At 33.3% G+C, this 19,814-nt stretch overlaps 1 protein-coding gene and 1 pseudogene across 1 annotated transcript; both read left to right on the forward strand.

Moving 5' to 3' along the window:
- The first annotated feature begins 710 nt into the window (after window positions 1-710).
- On the forward strand, window positions 711-3,321 carry LOC120156153 (annotated as a pseudogene).
- An 8,892-nt stretch (window positions 3,322-12,213) lies between these two features.
- On the forward strand, window positions 12,214-12,588 carry LOC120156055 (zinc finger protein ZAT12-like). Its single transcript, XM_039167466.1, has one exon. The coding sequence runs from the start codon at window positions 12,214-12,216 to the stop codon at window positions 12,586-12,588; it is 375 nt and encodes a 124-aa protein (XP_039023397.1).
- Window positions 12,589-19,814: the final 7,226 nt, after the last annotated feature.

Below are 19,814 nucleotides of genomic sequence, written 5' to 3' on the forward strand. Positions count from 1 at the left end.
TGAGGCTCTGTTCGAACGTTAGTGCCCGAGATGCACTTGTTCCACTTCCTAAGTAGTGAAGCGACGATTACTTTGGAAGACGCCGCTTACCATCTCAGTGTTCCTATGAATGAAGTCCCGTGGTGAGTCAGAACATGTACGACCCCACATCGTTGGTCTACAAAGTTTTGGAAAAATGGCCACCATCTGATGTCATCGATGGCTTTCGAGTACAGATAACATGGTTGGAATCATAATTCCAAGTGACGGGCGAGTCTATCGAGGAGGAGGTTATTTTCGCTTAACGGTGAAATTTAATTGTCGTTATGACTCGGACACCTAAAATGTTACGTTTGTAACGTTAGACATCTAGATAATAAAAAAAAAATTGACACCTATTTAGAAAACACAATAGTTTTAAAACTTATTTTATAATTAAGCCTTCTTTATTGATTATATCACTAGATCTCTTGTTTGAGCATCCATTCCCTTAATAGAGAATTAAGTGTTCTTCATTTATAACATTCCATTTTTATATTACATATAGCAAAATTAATGTAATTTAGAATATGTGTGTGTATATATATATATATATATATATATATATATATAAATCACCTGGTCCTTGAGGTCAATTACCATCGAAAGATTATGTAGCTTGTTTCAACTTTCTTCCTCCACATTGTGTTTCCTTAAATAACAAAGGAAATCACTCAACGTCACTTGCCTAATGCCTACATAGTACCTAGTGAACTATTCTCTTTGTGTTTTGGTCTTCTCAAAGTCCTTTATCTTGTTCTTCATTCAGCCACTTATAATTGCATTCAAGCCCCAAATCTAAAAACCCAAAACCCAATCTTTTTGCCCTGAGATTCTTTTGATCTTTGTTGTTAGCTGCTTTGAAGTTCTTCCTAGTTAAACCCATCTGAAGGTGTTGTGTTTCTCTTCAATGGGACCCATTAAAGGGTTCAAGAGAAGAAAAAGGCAACCGACAAGAAGGTGGTTGAACAGAACCTCTTACCTCTTCTTCTTCTTCCACCATTGTTCCTTCTTTGGGGCCTCAACCTCAGCCTTTGGATTGTGGGACGAGTTCTCCAAGAGGATTTCAGGTATTTGAATCTGTTATTTGTCAGTTTCATCAATTTTGCTTTGCGTTGAATGAAATTTCATGACTTGGATCCTAATGGGTTTCTTTTAATTTGATCAGATTCATGAATATATCATGTTTGTGTAAGAATTGTATGAGATTAGAGCTTTGGCTGGTTAAAAATCTTAGCAAGTTTGAAGCTTTATGGATATGGTATTTTGGATTTGTGATTTGTTTTGCATTGCTGGGAAATTGGTTATCCCTATGAAGTGTACCAGTAGGCATCTGTTAGGTAAAATTTCAGATTTAGGGCATTGAAAGTACAACTTCAGTGAGTAAATTGATGTTTTTGAGGTCATTTGAGTGTAATGCTGTTAGGAAACATCCCTTAAAACTCGGTACGAAATGTATTTCACATTTTCGTGTTTCATGCCGGTAATCTTAGGCTTTTTTCTCAACTCTATTTGTCATGGCTGTCATGACTGGCTAAGCAATGGGCAATTAACTTCCCACTTGGTGTTGCAGTTCATACATTATAGTTGTTTCTTGCTTGTAAATGTCTGTTTATTGAATTACAATCAGATGAGTGCTATACATGTTCGTATCGATTCTGTATTGTAACTTATCGTTTTGACTGAAACTTGGTTTTGTTCGTCCGGAGTAGTCTGTTCAGTGGTCTAGAACGCGACCTTACGAGGAGCTTAAACGCCATACACTGCTTGAGGGCTTATCTTGCCTCATCATGCAAATTGTACTCAGAGCTTGACCGTGGTTGTTGATGTTTATATCTTCATGTATGTGCTACTTTTGCTTATGTAAAGACAACACTTCACTTTGTTCTATGGGTCATCGTTTGTCGTAGTCGCTAATGTGCTTAAATACTCATTTTGTTATCGACAACAAGCTCGAGGATATATTGCGTGTAGGTGGTAAGAACATGCTAAATTATCCGATTAGCTTCGTCTTGTGTGTTGAAAATAAAGGAGATATGTGCTTTTTGTTCTTGTTTTGAACTTCTATTTGTATGTGATATTGTTTGAATTCAAGGTTAATATCCACTGATTATAGCGGATTAAGTTAGTGTTCTTACATCAACTGTTTTATAGGTCCTTTATCTCAATCGAAGGGTTCAAAAAGTTTCGAATCGGTTTTCAGAATTTCAAGAAAGACATTCAACTACATCTGTTCTCTAGTGAAGCAAGATCTGATGGCTAGGCAATCGAGCTACACCGATATAAACGGGAAGCCTCTGTCTCTAAATGATCAAGTTGCTGTTGCTCTTAGAAGGCTTAGCTCTGGCGAATCGTTATCGATCATTGGAGATACTTTCGGGATGAATCAATCCACTGTTTCTCAGATAACCTGGCGGTTTGTCGAAGCCATGGAGGAAAGAGGGCTGCACCATCTCAGTTGGCCTTCGAATGAAATAGAGATGGAGGAAATAAAGTCCAAGTTCGAGAAAATAAGGGCCCTTCCTAATTGCTGTGGTGCAATCGACATCACGCACGTTCTCATGACTCTGCCTACGATGGACCCTTCAAATCATGTCTGGTTCGATCAGGAGAAGAACTACAGCATGGTTTTGCAGGCGGTTGTGGACCCTGAGATGAGAATCCGTGATGTGATTGCCGGGTGGCCAGGGAGTTTAAGTGATGCCGTTGTCCTCAGGAGCTCGGGTTTATTCAGGCTTTCCGAAGAAGGAAAGAGGCTAAACGGAAAGAAGCTAAACATTTCCAAAGGAACCGAAATACAAGAATATATAATAGGGGACGCAGGCTTTCCCCTTTTGCCATGGCTTTTTACTCCTTATCAAGGAAAAGGTCTCTCGGATCTTCAAATCGAATTCAATAAAAGACACGCTGCGACCAGAATGGTAGCGCAGATGGCTCTGGCGAGGCTCAAGGAGATGTGGAGAATAATACATGGAGTAATGTGGATGCCCGATAGGAACAGATTGCCAAGAATCGTTCTCGTTTGCTGCTTGTTGCACAATATTCTTATCGATCTCGAGGATGAAGTGCTGGACGAGATGTCACTCTCCCATCACCATGACATCGGTTATCGTCGACAAAGTTGTGAATCATTCAACCCGTCTGCCTCGGTTACGAGAGACGAGCTCTCTCTCTACTTAACAGGAAAACTGCCATCCTGAAAGAACATGTCACTCTTCTCTCCACCATGGTAAGTTCCCCATTTATCGTAATTCGCAGCGGGAGCGAGTCCCGAAACATGAATTTCCATCGATTTACTTCCGGTCGACAAACCGGAAAGAACTATTTTGAAACATTTGATCTATTTTCAGCTTTGATAGTGGAACATCTAGTTTTTATCATCTGATATTTCATCAAATGTGCAGATATTGATTCTTATTTAAAGCTTTCCTTAATATCTGGAACTAGAAATCAGATCGCAGTGTCGTTTTTCGGATATCGAATAATCGAGATGGTAGTTCATTAACAGTTTGGACAATAGCCATTAATACATGAAGGAATGGCTCTGCAGGTTGGAAGCAGAAGAAAGCATGAGGTATACTGACAGGCATAAACTAATATTTGCCTTGCTAGCTATTTGAGTTCGACTCGGAAAAAATTAACAGTTTAGTCCTTGGTTGAGCCAAACTTAAATTATGTATATGAAAAGTTTAGTCCTTGAAATTTGATAGTGAAACTCCGATCAATGTCGAGTTCAATTTCTTAGATACAATACTAAAATTGTCTTCTAACGTTTATTAAAATAGTCATTTTGGTTCTTATTTTTTTGGGGAGTATTTTGACTTTCACGTTTCATTTTAGGGCAGAAAGACCTAGATTGACTAAATATTCACTTTGATCCAAATCCTTTTATTATGGAGCATTCTGATCGTCTAACGTTTCCTTTTAAGTAAAAAAATCCTTATTTTAAAACATTAACCGAGTTTTTTTGGGTTCGATTAAAATTATTTTGAAAAATTTCGGTTCGATTAATGATTTTTTTGTTAAAGATAAAAAATTTTGATTAATGATTTTTGGCCAGTTCGATTCAGTTAATCAAACCGACCGATTGAACACCTTTATCTACCGCACACTAATCTTAAAAGTCATTACTAAGAATCTAGGATAAAATACATAAATGGTCATTCGATTATAGGGTGTTGTTTTATTGAGTCTTTCAACTAGTAAATGTTACAAAATGGTCCCGGATAATAAAACATTGCTTTTTAAGCCCCTAACTAGTTAAAGTTACAAAATGGTCACCCGTCTATTCATTGTGTTCCAAACCCATCATTTTTCCATTAAAAATGATGGTAATTTGAGTTGGACGTTAACCTGTTAACTGATATATGATATAATATGATCTCAAAATCTCAAACGACTATCATATCCCAGTTAGCAGGTTGACATACAACTCAAACCACTATCAATTTTTAACGAAAAATGATGAGTTTGAAACAAAATGAACAGCCGAGTGACCATTTCGTAACTTTTAATTATCGGAGGACTAAAAAACAATTTCCTATAGGGCATATTAAAATTAAATTTTATTATTGATCAGTCATATTTTATTGTGATTTGTTAAAATTAAATTTTATTATTGATCAGTCATATTTTATTGTTCTTATTAGCCAATGAATAGTTATAATAATCCTACATTGATATCAATACTAAAGGTCATTATAAATCTCTTAGTCAAGATCGAGAGAAGTATCTAAAACCACTTTTTTCACCCATCCTTTTCTATCTCCTTGTAGAGACTAGTTCTCGAGATTCGACTCGGTCAAAATGCGATAAAAACTAGACTGGGTGACTTGACTCTAACTCGAGATAGACTCGAGACCTTAACGAGTTGATTCGAGCAAAGTCCAACTCGATTCAATAAGTTCATAAGCAGTTTGTTAAATTTTTTAGTAATTTTCTTTAAAAAATATTTCATTAAAAATAATTAATTTACTAATAGACAATGAAATTATTTTAATACATTTGTGGATTGTTATTTTGGAGTTTAGACTTTGAAATTATTTCATACGCTATTTTGATAATTTTTTGAGTTAAATTTATTAATTTATGTTTATATTAAACTCTATATAATATTAGTATATTTTATCTATAGTTAAAAAAGGAAGGTAAAAAATTCGGTGAGCTTAATGAGCAACGAGACGAGTAACATATTTTCTTAACAAACATGAGTTGAACAACAAATTGTTTTAACGAACGCAAGTCAAACAATGTCCAACTCGTAATCGACTCGCTCGATAAACACCCCTAACAAAGATATAAAACATAAACACTAACTACAATTTTTTATTCAAACTAAAGGAGATAAATTATTAACCACATCGATATAATCACGGATTCATACCAATAATTTAATAATTCAAATTTTAATGAATTTCATCGTATTACCAAAAAATACGAACATCATGAACTTCAAGCAAAAACAAAGACACTTCTGCCGACATACGAAATCTTAGGATTTTGTCGCTAAAAACGACGTCGTGGGTAGTAATATCACGCCCCAACTTTTAAACTTAATTTTAAATGTTTAATTAGTATATTTTGGGGACCAAATTAAAAGATCTCTTAGGATTTTGTCGCTAAAAACGACGTTGTGCCTAGTAATGTCACACGCTAACTTTTAAACTTAATTTTAAATGTTTAATTAGTATATTTTGGGGACTGAATTGAAAGATCTTAAAGATGTAGATCTGTTTTCGAAAGATATAAAAGTTTAAGAACCTGAACTTGGATTTGGCCCTCTTTTATCAGCTAAGGGGGAAAAAATGAAAATATGCTGCAATGAAAAATTGAAACGGGGCATAGAGTATGGCTAACCTTACTCCTACCAAAAAGGCTAGGCAACTGTTGATTAATAAAATAATAAAAGCTATCTTTTATTATTTTAGCTAGATCAAATATCTCCCCATTTGAACCAAAAAGCTAGAAACCAAATCCCTAAAAATTAAAATTCCCAAATCATGGTAAGCAATTGCATTTCACCGTCGAAGCACGTTTGACAACCATCCGGCCAACTGTGTCGTGCACTGCCCCCATCAGAGCGACCGCCATCGTCGTCCGACCAAAACCTTATCGAGAACTCACCGAGGATCGATATCGTTTGCTGTGAATCGGTGTTTGAATGCTCATCGGAGAACCAAGTCGCCGCAATGAGTTTTCGTGATTTTCGGTCACTCCGACCGTCCGTTCGTCTCACCGCCACCACCGCTGAAGTCCTCTCATCTTTCCGACCAAAACCCAGTCAACCATGTTCCCCCATCGTCACCCTCTCGTCGTCCGCCATGGAAAGTGCTTCGATCTCTTTTTTCTCTCATTTTACATCATTTTGGCTTGATTCTTGGGTTGATCTCGATTGTTGTTGGTGAGATATGAAATCTGGAGCAATCGGTCGCCTTCCCCACCATTTCTCGCCGCTGCACGCGCCCTTACATGCTGCCTCTACGCATGGGGCTTCTTCGGAGATTGGGGAGAATTCAAGAACCGGTCCAGACCACTTAAACCGAGTTGAGTCATGCCTGAGCCAAGTTAAGACGCGCCTGAGCCAAGCCATTGACCTAACCGTTGACCAGTGTTGACATGCGTTGATCGACCGTTGACTTTTTTCGTGACCAACTATTTTTTAACGTCTTGAGTCTATTTTTGGAGTTTATTTCGCCAAATTCAAACATGAGAAGCTTCGAATAATTTTCCCAATTAAGTTCTACTTCTTATGTAAGTTATTTTGCTATGTATTTGAGACTTTATGGGACGTCGAAATCAAGTTCAAGGGAAATCAAAAGGAGTTTAATTTATCAAACGATGTAGCTCAAAAATCGAGATAATACTTTACTACTTTCTATATGCTTTTGGAACACATTGGTATTGGAACAAGTTAGGAAATGGAATAGGACTCAGATGACTTGCAGAAAAAATTATAAGACCAATAAGAAATAAATCCAAGTACAGTGATTAATCAGTAAATCAATTACCTAAGGATCCTTAAACTTTGACTATTTCATTAAAAGTTTTTAATACCAAAATGCATGGATAAGAAATTAAAAACTTACCCCTATGGTGTAAAAAGATAAGGATTGTATCTGAAAGTGTAAATAACCCTGAAAGGTAATACCTAACCCGATAAAACTATTGTTTCACCAGTTAAAAGCTTGTCTTGCCTAGAAAAGCCTGATAACTTATTATGACCTCTAAGATGATAAAGAACTTAGAATTCTCGATTCTGAAATAATCATCTGATAATTAAATTTATTAGAAATGATGCATACGATTGAATTGAAACATTTTAAAATGACCGAAATACCTTTAGACCTTAAAATGGCCAAAATACATTCAAGCTCTGAAGTGAATAAAATAACCTTGAGTACCGAAATGACTTAAATACCTTTGTGACCTAGAAATAAGTGAATGTCTTTGGATAATTCTGAAAACACCGACAAACCTAAAGGTTAAATCACCTCTAAAGGTTTTAGAGCACGACCTAAGCATGTCGGTCTTACTTGGATATTGTTGCAATGCAGAAACAAAATAAATACCACTGGAATAACTATTTGACTCTTCAAGATATGTTATATGATGTTTCTAAAGGTAATCAGTTCAACCAGTGTTGTCGATATTAAGAAGTGAATATTCGTGAAGTATATCGTTCCCGGTAATTGACAAGTATTGTTATTTTAGGATATGTATAGTTCAATTTAACTCAAAATCCGGAGAACTGAAAATAAATTTGGAATACTATAAATTTCCGTTTTATTCTCCTATTACCAAGTTTTCTCCCAATAGCAAAATGATTCAAATTCCCTTGATGACATGAGTAATGAAATCACTCCTATTACATCTGAATCTGAAATAATTTTGATGTAAGGTTCCTTATTATCTTTTGGTGCACCTGAAATCATAAATGGTTCCGAAGTATCAACTTCTAAATGTCTGATTAGATATGTAGGTAATTGAACCCTTTTAATAGATATATCGTTTCTGAAATCCAATAAAATTGTAGAAGTTTGTGTTTCCTTTCCTGATAATCACAATGTTCCTCCGAAAACTATCTTAATCCTCTAGTGTGTTCTTGATGCACATATATATTTTTCTCTGATTTTTAAAAGTATGACTCTGATATTAAAATAAAACATGGTTTCTGATATTTGGTTTCTAATACTGGATACATCCAACTCTTGATTCTGATATTAATGGTTACTGATTACTATCTGTATGATTTGATTTTTGTTTGGGTGCTTTCTGGTTAGGGTTTTGGAGTTTCTGAGGTTCAACCCTGATCAAGTTGGTAAATCCTTTCTGTTCTAATCATTTTTATTAGACTAATATACCTATCGGGTATAGGGTAAGTCTTTATGAATGCATTTTTGGGTGACTGCATATGGTGTACCGGTGGAGGATATTACCGTGTTTTAAAAAAAATTGTTTTACTGAAATAAACTGATATTTCTAGTTTTGTTGGAACACGCTAGACTTTCCAACTCCATCTTTTGAATCTGTCTCTCTAAATGTTCCCTCTGACTTGTAAGCTTTAGGACTGTTCTTAAAGAATTAATTAGTGAGACCTCAACTCTTTACTGTGACATGTATATGCCTGGATAACTAAGGAAATGTCACACTTTTATATATCTTCTCGGCCTTTAGCATTTGTTGGTAGTATTGTATTACTGAGCTTTCCTAAAGTTCACTCTGTTTTCAAGTTAAAAAATCGTTCCTGTGTAGTATCGATATCAGGTGGGAGTTCTTTCAGTGTTGCTTGCAGAGTACAATACAATTATAATTCGGAGGAATGTAGTTCTCATTTTTTATGTATGTCGGAGTCTGTAACTTATTTTGAAATTTGCGTATGATTGGATTCCGAATTTAATTTGTGAATGTTTTCTGAACTAATATAATATATTTATAAGTTGTTGCAATTTTGTCAGTGAAAGATCTAATAAGCAATGACGAAACGGGAAAAAAATAAGACAAATTGCATAGCTTTGGCAGAAGCCCTTATACTAATTAGATAACATTCCATTAAACATTTTAACTGATTTGACCTGCATGAACACGTGTTCTCAAAATCTCGGGTTCGAACATCTTAGATATTAGAAGTATAAATTTTGAATGTTAAAAGATTAAGAGATATCTTTAAAATATACTATATTATATTTATTCAGATTAATAAATAAAATATTTTGACTTTATGACGTTTGCAGAAAATTATACATAAATGTATCTAGAATTGAATTCCCAATTTAATTTAAGGAAAATATTTGCTATATTAGTAATAGAATTTTAATTTTACAACTTTTAATTAATATTTTAAAAAAGCACGAACAATGTAAGACAAATTTGAAAATTTGTACGCTTCGAAATTGGATAATAACAAGTTTTTGTATAAGAAAATTATGACCTACAGGCAGTCGCGGATCCACCTTTATATCAAAGATAGATATATATGTACGTTTTAAAATTTGAATTTTTTCAATGAATTACTCATTTTATTGATTGTATTCATCTTGATTATTCATTTTTAATATCAAAAAATTATCGCGGAGTATAAGACGTGAAGAATTACTTTGTTGAGTCGCATGTCTATTAAAAGTTACAAAATAGTAATCGGTTATTCATATGTTCTAAATTAATCTATTTATGTTAAAAAATTAACTGTAGCTTGGACTGGAAGTTAACCCTGTTGACCGTGATATGATGAAATATGATCCCAAAATCTCAAACAACTATCATATCTGTTGGGATTATCGATGAAGTTCAATTGAACGACCGAAAATTGCCAAGAGGGGGTGGATTGGGTTTTTGAGTTTAGGGAGTAAGGAGATAATAGACAATTGGCACAAGGATTTATAGTGGTTTGACTTCTCAATCAAGTCTACATCCACTACCTTAGCTTCTCACTAAGGATTTTCTAATAAATTCACTAATTTGTTCTTTCTTTTTGCAGGATAAAGAGATAACCTTTACACTCACTAGCTTTTCAGAGGAGAAGCTAGAACCACTCCCCTTTTACAAAAGGAATAAAAATGAGTAAACAAGAAAACCTCTAAAAGGTAGGTGTCTAAAAGGTAGGTGTTTACAAAATTAAGCTCACTAAAACACTAATATTTACAAGAAAAAGAAAAATAGGAATGAAAAAGTCTTCTCTTGTGTTTGATTGCTTGGATAGGTGTTCTCTCTCTTCTTCAAGTGACCTCAACTTGTTTTTGTAAGTTGGAATGAGTTTGTGGCCGTTTCTAGCTGTTGGGGATGATTTGGAGCCATTGGGGATAATTTTTCTACAAAATAAAACTGCTCAGGACAGGGAGTATCGGTACTCCTTTAATGAGTATTGATACTTCCTTTATAATTTTTAAATAAATTAGCCGTTGGACTTGACCAGTATCGATACTATGATCATGGTATCAATACTATCGTGTAAAGTAGTATCGGTACCCATTTGGGTATCGATACCTATTTTGCATTCTGGAATTTGAGCAATTCGGAAAACACATGGTAGTATCGATACTATCTAGAAAGTATCGATACTTCTCTTACCTTTGGTATCGGTACCACATGAACAATATCAATATTGTTCATATAATATCAATATTGTAAGAAAAGTATTGGTACTACGTACCCAGAAAAGCATTTTGCGCTCAAATTCTATTTTAATGGGCTTTGAATTATTTTTGAAAACTTTAAGCAAATTCAATCAAGTCCAAAAATATTTTACCTTAATTTGTTATATCAAAATATTATAAAACATAGTTCAACAATATCTCAGCTAGCATGCTAACATCCAACTCAGTCTATCATCAATCTCTTTAACGAAAAAAGACGAGTTTGAAACATATGAATAATCGAGTGACCATTTTATAACTTTTAATAATCAAATAGTTCAACAAAACAATGTACTATAATTGAGAAATTATTTTGTAACTTTTAATAATTAGGTTACTCAATAAAATGATTTTTTTCTCGCTATAATGATGACATCAGAGCTTCTTATACCTTATTCTAGGCAGAACTCGAGACATTCTTCTGGTCTTACCCTTAATCAAATATAAAGTTATAATGCTATGTGAAGCAAACTTAATGAGCAAAATGATAGAGTAACAAGCAACTTAAGATTTAAAATCTCATCGTCCATTCTAACTATCAAGACGTTTACTTATATCACTTCAAAACTCACGTAATTAATTGTAGATATCTTTTCATTTTTTATTATGTTCGAACGCAATAGTGGATCTAGAAATATTTTTTAGAGTAGCCACATAAGCATTGATAATATAAGATTTTCGTATAAGATAGACACAAATAAAATACACCCCTACTTTGGCTTAATCGTAAATCATATCAAAAGTGTCACATTGACTAATCTGAGTTCAACTTAATAACGGATATAACTAAAATTACATCCAATCAATCAAATATGCATAAATAATCATTTGAATGACTAAATTACAAAACATGACAAATATATGGACTATGAAGCAATACAAATCACAAAATGGGTTTAAAACAACAATTTCATAAGTTTTGGGGGGTAATTAATGGGTTTCGAAAGTGTATAGTTTTGATACAAAGTCTTGAGTTTCGAAGCCTAAAAGTCTATTAGACGAGAGTTTTGAAACTAATATTCTGAATTTCATAAGTTTTAATTAGCGGAAACGAGTTATTTGATATTCGATTATAAAAACTCACGAGCAATTCAAAAAATAATATATTAAAATTTTATTTTTTAAAATTAAATTGTCAATAATATTAATATTTATGTGTTGATTTCTTTAAAAAAAATTCAGTATAAGATATTTTCATGAACTTAAGGTTCAATTTCGAGTTTGAGTTTCAACCGAATTAAATTTAATATTTTTTTATTTCAAGTTTTTTGAGCTTCAATTCATGGTTTCGAGTTCAAGTTGAATTTAAAAATTTCAAACTCGCGAGTTTTCAAGTTGAATCAAGTTTTATTTTAAAGTTTTCAAGTCAAATCGAACTCAGTAGAATTCAAGCTCGATTCAACTCGTTTACGACCGTAGGTCGAATTGATTTCACACTCAAAACCTTTCTATAACGGGTACAAACGTCACTCCAAAAGGTCAACTTTAAATGACAAAACTTCTCTCTCAAACCATCCTATAAATTTATATATCCTATTGCATGTTCACACCCAAAAAACAAAAAAGTATGAAGAGGAGTTTCCCTAGTGAAATAGAGAGCAATTTAGCTTTGGCAAATTGCTTGATTCTCCTTTCACAAGGAGGAAACAATTATGATCAACATGCCATCTTCAACAACAACAACAACAACAATAACCCTAGTAGGGTTTTCGAGTGCAAAATATGTAACCGGCAGTTCGCTTCATTCCAAGCTCTAGGAGGTCACCGAGCCAGCCATAAGAAACCGAAGTTGATTGATGGAGATAACGGGTCGACCGAGAGCCGACAACCGAAGAAACCTAAGATGCACGAGTGCTCGATCTGCGGGCTCGAGTTTACGATCGGGCAAGCGTTGGGGGGACACATGAGGAGGCATAGGACACATGAGGTAAGAAATCCATAGAAATTTGTTTCAATTCCGAATTTGGTTAAAAGAAAATCTCATGAAATGACTTAAACTTGAGAATTGATATATGGGTAAACTATACGTTTAGTATCTCAGCTATCAATGTTGTTCTATTTTTATCACCCAACTATTTCTTTTCAAAATCATACCTAATATTATATTTTGATTTCATTTTGATAACCCATAGTTAAAAAATTAACAGAACTGTTGACGTGATATTCTTTTACTTTTATTTTTTTGATGGCATGATATTACCATATGGTGACACATCAACATAAGTACATCATTATTAATTTTTTAGGGTAAAGAACGAAAATAGTCCCTCGACTATAGGGTATTGCTTTATTACGTCCCTCGATTATTAAAAGTTATAAAATGGTCATTCGACTATAGAGTGTTGCTTTGTTGAGCCCCTTGACTATTTAAAGTTACAAAATGGTCACATGACTATTCATTATGTTCCAAACTCATCATTTTTCGTTAAAAATTGATAATATTCTAAGTTGAATGTTAAATTGTTGTCTGTGATATGATAAAATTTGATCCCAAAAATCTCAAACGACCATCATATCTCTGTCATCATGTTAATGTCTAGCTTAAACAACTGCTAACTTTTTAACATAAAAGGACAAGTCTGGAATATAATGAATAGTCGAGTGATCATTTGTAACTTTTTTATAGTCGATGGACTCAACAAAGCAATACTCTATAGTCAAAGGAGCATTTTATAACTTTTAATAGTCGATGGACTTCATAAAACAATACCCTATAGTTAGGGGACCATTTGCATTCTTTACCCAATTTTTTAATGGTGAGTGATTAAAATGAAACCAAATATAATATTATTATGTATGATTTAAAAAAATATAGTTGTGTGATCAAACATAAAAAAGTAATTGTTGGGGTACTAAAACTATAATTTACCCTAAATACAATCTAAATTATCAAAAGAAATTGATTTTTGAGATCACCATAGCTAGTTAAAACTGGCGGCAAGCAACAGCGGCAAGAATATGGGATTGTCTCAGGAAAGACGGGTTAATATACGGTTAATATACGGTAGTATCGGATACATTAAAATGTATTTAATAAATTCGGTTTAGCGGTACCTATTATGTTGACAACTAATAATGTTTTAGGTAGAAAATATGAAAAACTATTAAAAAATTTGATAACCGGTAAACTTTGGTTATCGGTAAGTATCTATCCTTTTTATAAAAGTGTCCATACTTTTAACATATCAAGTAAATTTTATCGGTTTTGTCATAATGAATCTGGTTTTGTCATATTTTTAACTGTTATATTGTAAAGTATCTATCCTTTTTATAAAAGTGTTCACATTTATTTCACTGTGAAAATATATTTATTATTATCTTTGGTTAATATTGTTAAATTTAAATTCTAAATAATATTTTATAAAATATCAAAACAATCAAATAATTTTGTGTGTAAATGAAATTATTAAATTAATATTATAGGTGGAAAACATGAAACACTATTAAAAAAAATTGAAACATAAATTACATAACTTTAAAAAAAGTATATATCATTTTTATAAAAGTGTCCATACTTAGTTCACTGTGGAAAACATATTTATTTTTATATTTGGTTAATATTGTTAAATTTAAATTCTAAATAATATTTTATAAAATATCAAATAATCAAATAATTTTTTGTGTAAATGAAATTATTAAATTAATATTGTAGGTGGAAAACATGAAACACTATTAAAAAAATTGAAACATAAATTACATAACTTTAAAAAAAGTATATATCATTTTTATAAAAGTGTCCATACGTATAAAAGTAGGTCTAAGTCATGAAGAAATATTAAAAAATTGTGCTACCGGTTCGTGTCGATCCAAATAAAAAATGTATCGATCCAAAACGATATAACAGGTAAAACTATGACAAAACCAGTATAGAAATGATAAAACCGGTAAAGCGCTACCGGATACATTTAAAGTGTCGGTACTTTAATATAAGGATCGACACTTCGTGAATTTAAAAGAGAAGCAGTTTTAAATCCTATAAAGTGTCGATACTTTTAAAAAATGTATCGATCCAAAACGATATTCCAGGTAAAAATATGATAAAACCGGTTACAAAATGATAAAACCGGTAAAACGTTACCGGATATATTGAAAGTGTCGATACTTTATATAAGGATCGACACTTTGTGAATTTAAAAGAGAAGTAGTTTTAGCGCCTATAATGTGTCGATACTTTAAAAAAATATATCGATCCACAACGATATAACAGGTAAAAATATGATAAAACCGGTATCAAAATGATAAAACCGGTAAAATGATACCGGATATATTGAAAGTGTTGATACTTTCGTAAGTACGTGTAATAAATTATCGACACTTTCAAAGAAATAGATAATTATTCTTTCGAAAGTATCGACACCTGACATAAAAGTATCGACATTTTTGTATTTGTATCGATTAAATATAAATAACATATCCGATCAAAATATAAGCTAAATCTCCTCTGAAAATAGATAGAACGGACGAGTTTTTGAAATCGAAGCGTAATTGTTGCTGCATTTCAGAAGGCGTTTCTAAAGCGAAGTTTGTTTGTTTGTTGCTGCAGTCGAATCGAAAAGTATGTTGTCGAAATCCTAATTTTTTATTATTACAGTAATCACGATAGGGTTTTTATGTGTTGTTTGGGGTTTTGGAGTAAAGAAGCATTTGGGAACGATTGCAGTTAGAAAGTGATATTCAAGGAAAAATATAAATGTCGATACTTTTATTAAATATTATAGTTAGAAAATGATATTATAGGTTGTATAAATGTGCCGACACATTTTGGTGTGGCCATTCAAATTCTTTTGAAGAAAACCGTTTTACCACAAGAGTAATTATCTATATTTGTATATTGAATAAAGTGTATGTAACAAAATAATTTTATTTGCGTAAACTGATATATGAAGGAAAAATGGAGTCAATGGGTTGGAAAATTGTTGGTGGAGCAGATGACTTTGAAATTGAGGCCGAGACTCGAAAGCAACCCAAGGGTGGATATATGTACTTCTAGTAAGTATCAATGTCTTTTTGTTATTATTGTTGAAATGGTAATTGGATTAAAGTATCGATAAACTTTAAATTGATTACAAATTTTAAATGTTGACAGTATGGCCGAATGCAAAAGGATGAAGGAAGATGGCACACAGAGCGGTTCGGTATGTAAAATGAAATTGACATTGAGTAGTATTTAGTGTTAATGTATTGATTAAGAAACGTTTATGTTTTATATTAGGTGACAAAAGATGTGAGGTCCAAATGGAATTCAATGAGTGATGCTGAAAAGGAACCTTACATCACAGTCAAGGAATGATAGTAAAGAATACAAAGAACGGAGGAAAGCACATGAAAATAAGGTATTCATTAAACTTGTAAATACGTTGATACAAAATATATAAGAACTATAACATTATATATTGTTAAAATATGTAGGAAGTGTCGACAAGATGCAGCATTAAAAGGGTGAATTTATTAATTAAACACCTTAAGGAGAAGGGTCAGTTGAATGTGCTGGGAGAAATAGGTTTTGGATCATTGGTAGGAGTAAGGGATCGACCTATTCGGAGGGAATTGTGTCGATCCTTGATGGCGCAATTTGATGTCAGACAATGTATTGCTAAATATGGTGATTTTTCATTTCCTCTCGGGATCCCATGTGCTGCAGCTGTATTGGGGGTAGAAAATGAAGGCAAAAGTATTGTAGAAGTCTGTAAGAGTAAGGACTGGAAAGCACTTGCCTCCAAATATGGTTTGAAGCATAATGTGACATATGCTGAAATTGAAGAGGAAATAAAAAGTGGATCTTACGTTGGGGATGAGCTGAATGCCAGAGTTCTATTATACCTTGTCGGTATCTTTCTTTGTCCAACGGGTAATACGCCAACGAACAAAGAACATATTAAGCTCATTTGTGATGAAGTCTTGAAGGGTGAATTCAATTGGGCTGAATATATCCATTCGAGATTGATTAAATCAATAATCACCTTTAAAAAGGACAGCCAGAGATACCTCAAAGGGTGCATAGCAATCTTAGAGGTAAATGAGTTGAAGAACTTTTTTGTGTTTTTATATAAAAATATAAATTTTATTATAAATGCAGGTTGCACTGTTCGATTTTTGGTCGGGCTGTGAGGCAGTGCCGGCTTATGAAAGAACCGGAGTGGCACGCATCCGTGCATGGGGGAAGGAAGAGGTGGTTAGAGTGATGGTGAAGTTGAAGTTGGATAGAGCGAAGAAGCAAGAAAGGGTAATAAATGTAATTAAATAATATTAAGAATATAATCAATGTCTTAATATTGTAATTTAATTTTGAAGGTTATTGGCAAGGATGTAGAGGCGGCAGTGGAGGCAGAGGAGAAGAAATGAGGGATGGTTGTATTGGGGGATGACGGTGAGTGGGTCGATGGTGAGGGAAAACGTAGTAACTTCGACATTTTGATGTCTGAATTGGCTGATATCAAAAAAATCCAATTTGAAATCATGCAAAGACAATCAAGAGTCGAAGAGAAACTTGAGAGAGTCGAAGATACACTTGAGAGGCATAAGGGGGTAGTGGAAGGAAAAATAGATGGAGTGGTTAAAGAAGTAGAGGTGTTGAGGGGTGAAGTGGTGAAAGAAGTTGGGGTGTTAAGGGGTGATATTAAGATGGTGACGGGTGAAAAATTTGAGGGAGTGGTGAAGGAGGTTGTGGAATTGAGGAGTGAACTTACGGGGGTGAAGGGGGTGGTTGATAAATACTTGGATGAAGGAGATCAATTGAAGGGTGAAATAAAAGAGATGAAGAGCTATGTAGAAAAAAATACGATGAACTGAAAAAATATGAAGAAGAAAAGAGGGAGGAGGAAGAAGAAGAGATGGAAGAAATGAGGAGGAAGGAAGTCAATGTCATTTATACACTGGAGAGTGTTATAGCAGCAGATTTGGATTCGGAATGTCCTGTACCCCAGAAGGTAAGTTGAATAAAAGAAAACTTAATTTGATTTTTATTATGTTGTTGTGACAAAAATTTGTATGCAAAATTGTAGGTTGAAAAAGCGGATATTTCAAGCGGAATTGATGACATCGAAGCTGCAATTTGTGATTATTTATGGAATAGCGAGTTAGAATCGGAGTAAGTGAAATATATTGTTTTGTGAGTGATATTTAAATATTTCATGACAACATATTAATCCTAATGATTCATACAGATATTCTGTAATCTCAATGGGAAATCAATTCGCTACTGTATACGACGTTGCAACGTTGAAGCCTACAGAATGGGTTGGCGGTGTGGTAAGTAGAAAGTAGAAAATGTTAAAACTTATTGAATATGTTCTGATTGTGTAATTAATTTTGTTAGGTTATCGATTTGCTCGCCTGGACAATATGCTACGATTCTCAAAAGTCACTCCGGAGGATTGGCTACCTTCCATACCTCTTAGCGGTGAGTTAAATTAATAAATGTTGAAAAGTAGTGTTATAGACGGTAAATTAATAATGTTTGTTGCGTAATTACAGCAACAAGCGTTGGATGCCAACAACAAAGAAGGTGTTGAGAGTATTTCTACCTTCTGGGGTCTCATATTGGATAACTATGTGAAATTCACCGACTGTGAGAAGGTAAGACACCATACCAATTGCAAATGATGTTTTCGGATATAGAATGTTGAATTTTGTCAAATTGGGTGTGAAATTTGTTGCAGATCATGATCACAATAAACTACCATAATTCACATTGGTATCTGTTGGTGTTGGATATAGTAGATCGTGTTGCAACAATATATGATAGTATGTTTACAACTGAAGCAGCTAAACAGAGAGTGAAGGATGCTAAGAGATTGGTATGTATGTATGTATGTATGAAAGGACATTATGTAAATTATAATGCATAATTTTTTCGGTGCATAACTTCTTCTATTTTAATGCAGATTAAAATATTAGATTCTTATAATAAGAAACGCATTTGGGTTGAATCCTGTGGATCTCTAGGAAAGTATCCCTTGAAAAATTTCAAATTTGTGGAGCATAAGAAGAATAAGCAATTGAATGGGTATGAGATGTTATCACAAATAGAAAGCTTAATTTATGCAGTATTCATCATAATTGACATGTGTGGTTTTCAAATTTTGTAACAGACATGATTGCGGCATGTATGTGATGATGTGGATGGAATCAATCGGTTCTACAGGGGCAACTGATGATTTTGTAAGTGGATAGAAAAATTCGTTTGTGGTAAAATTGTTAAAAGTCGTAGATTGAATGCTGTAGTTGACAATACTTAACGTTCTGACAATTTGAATATAGGTTGTTGGAGACTGGGATCAATCGCGAATATTAAACGATCTCGTAAGCCACAATCAAAATGAACGAAGACAGGAGATAACAAAAGCTGCCATATTACATAAGAATAACAAAATGATGCAATGATGTAAATGTAGGGTTAATTTTGTATAAGATTTATAATTTTGTATACGATTTATATTTTTGTATGTGAATATAATTATGAATGAGATGAGAAAAGTTAGCAGTATGTTGTTGTACATGTTTCTTATACACATTAAGGGTCATGTTGATACTTTGAAGTAAAAGGCAAATTTACAATATGGCCAACAGGGTGCAACCATAAAGTGTCGATCCATATATAAAAAGTGTCGATCCCAAAAACATCGAAAACCAAAAGTATAATGTAATATGTAATTTTTCAATCTAATCGGTACAAGTATACCGGTTTTATGAGAGAATATGTCTAAATAATGTGTCGACACTATTTTAGTTTGTGTCGATATTTTTGTTCCAGAATGAATGGAAAACAGGGTGCAACTATAAAGTGTCGATCCATATATAAAAAGTGTCGATCCCAAAAACATCGAAAACCAAAAGTATAATGTAATATGTAATTTTTCAATCTAACCGGTACAAGTATACCGGTTTTATGAGAGAATATGTCTAAATAATGTGTCGACACTATTTTAGTTTGTGTCGATATTTTTGTTCCAGAATGAATGGAAAACAGGGTGCAACCATAAAGTGTCGATCCATATATAAAAAGTGTCGATCCCAAAAACATCGAACCCAAAAGTATAATGTAATATGTAATTTTTCAATCTAACCGGTATAAGAATACCGGTTTTATGAGAGAATATGTCTAAATAATGTGTCGACACTTTTTAGTTTGTGTCGATATTTTTGGTCCAGAATGAATGGAAAACAGGG

Source organism: Hibiscus syriacus, unplaced genomic scaffold (genome assembly GCF_006381635.1).
Source record: "Hibiscus syriacus cultivar Baekdansim isolate YM2019G1 unplaced genomic scaffold, ASM638163v2 tig00111213_pilon, whole genome shotgun sequence".
NCBI lineage: Eukaryota > Viridiplantae > Streptophyta > Magnoliopsida > Malvales > Malvaceae > Hibiscus > Hibiscus syriacus.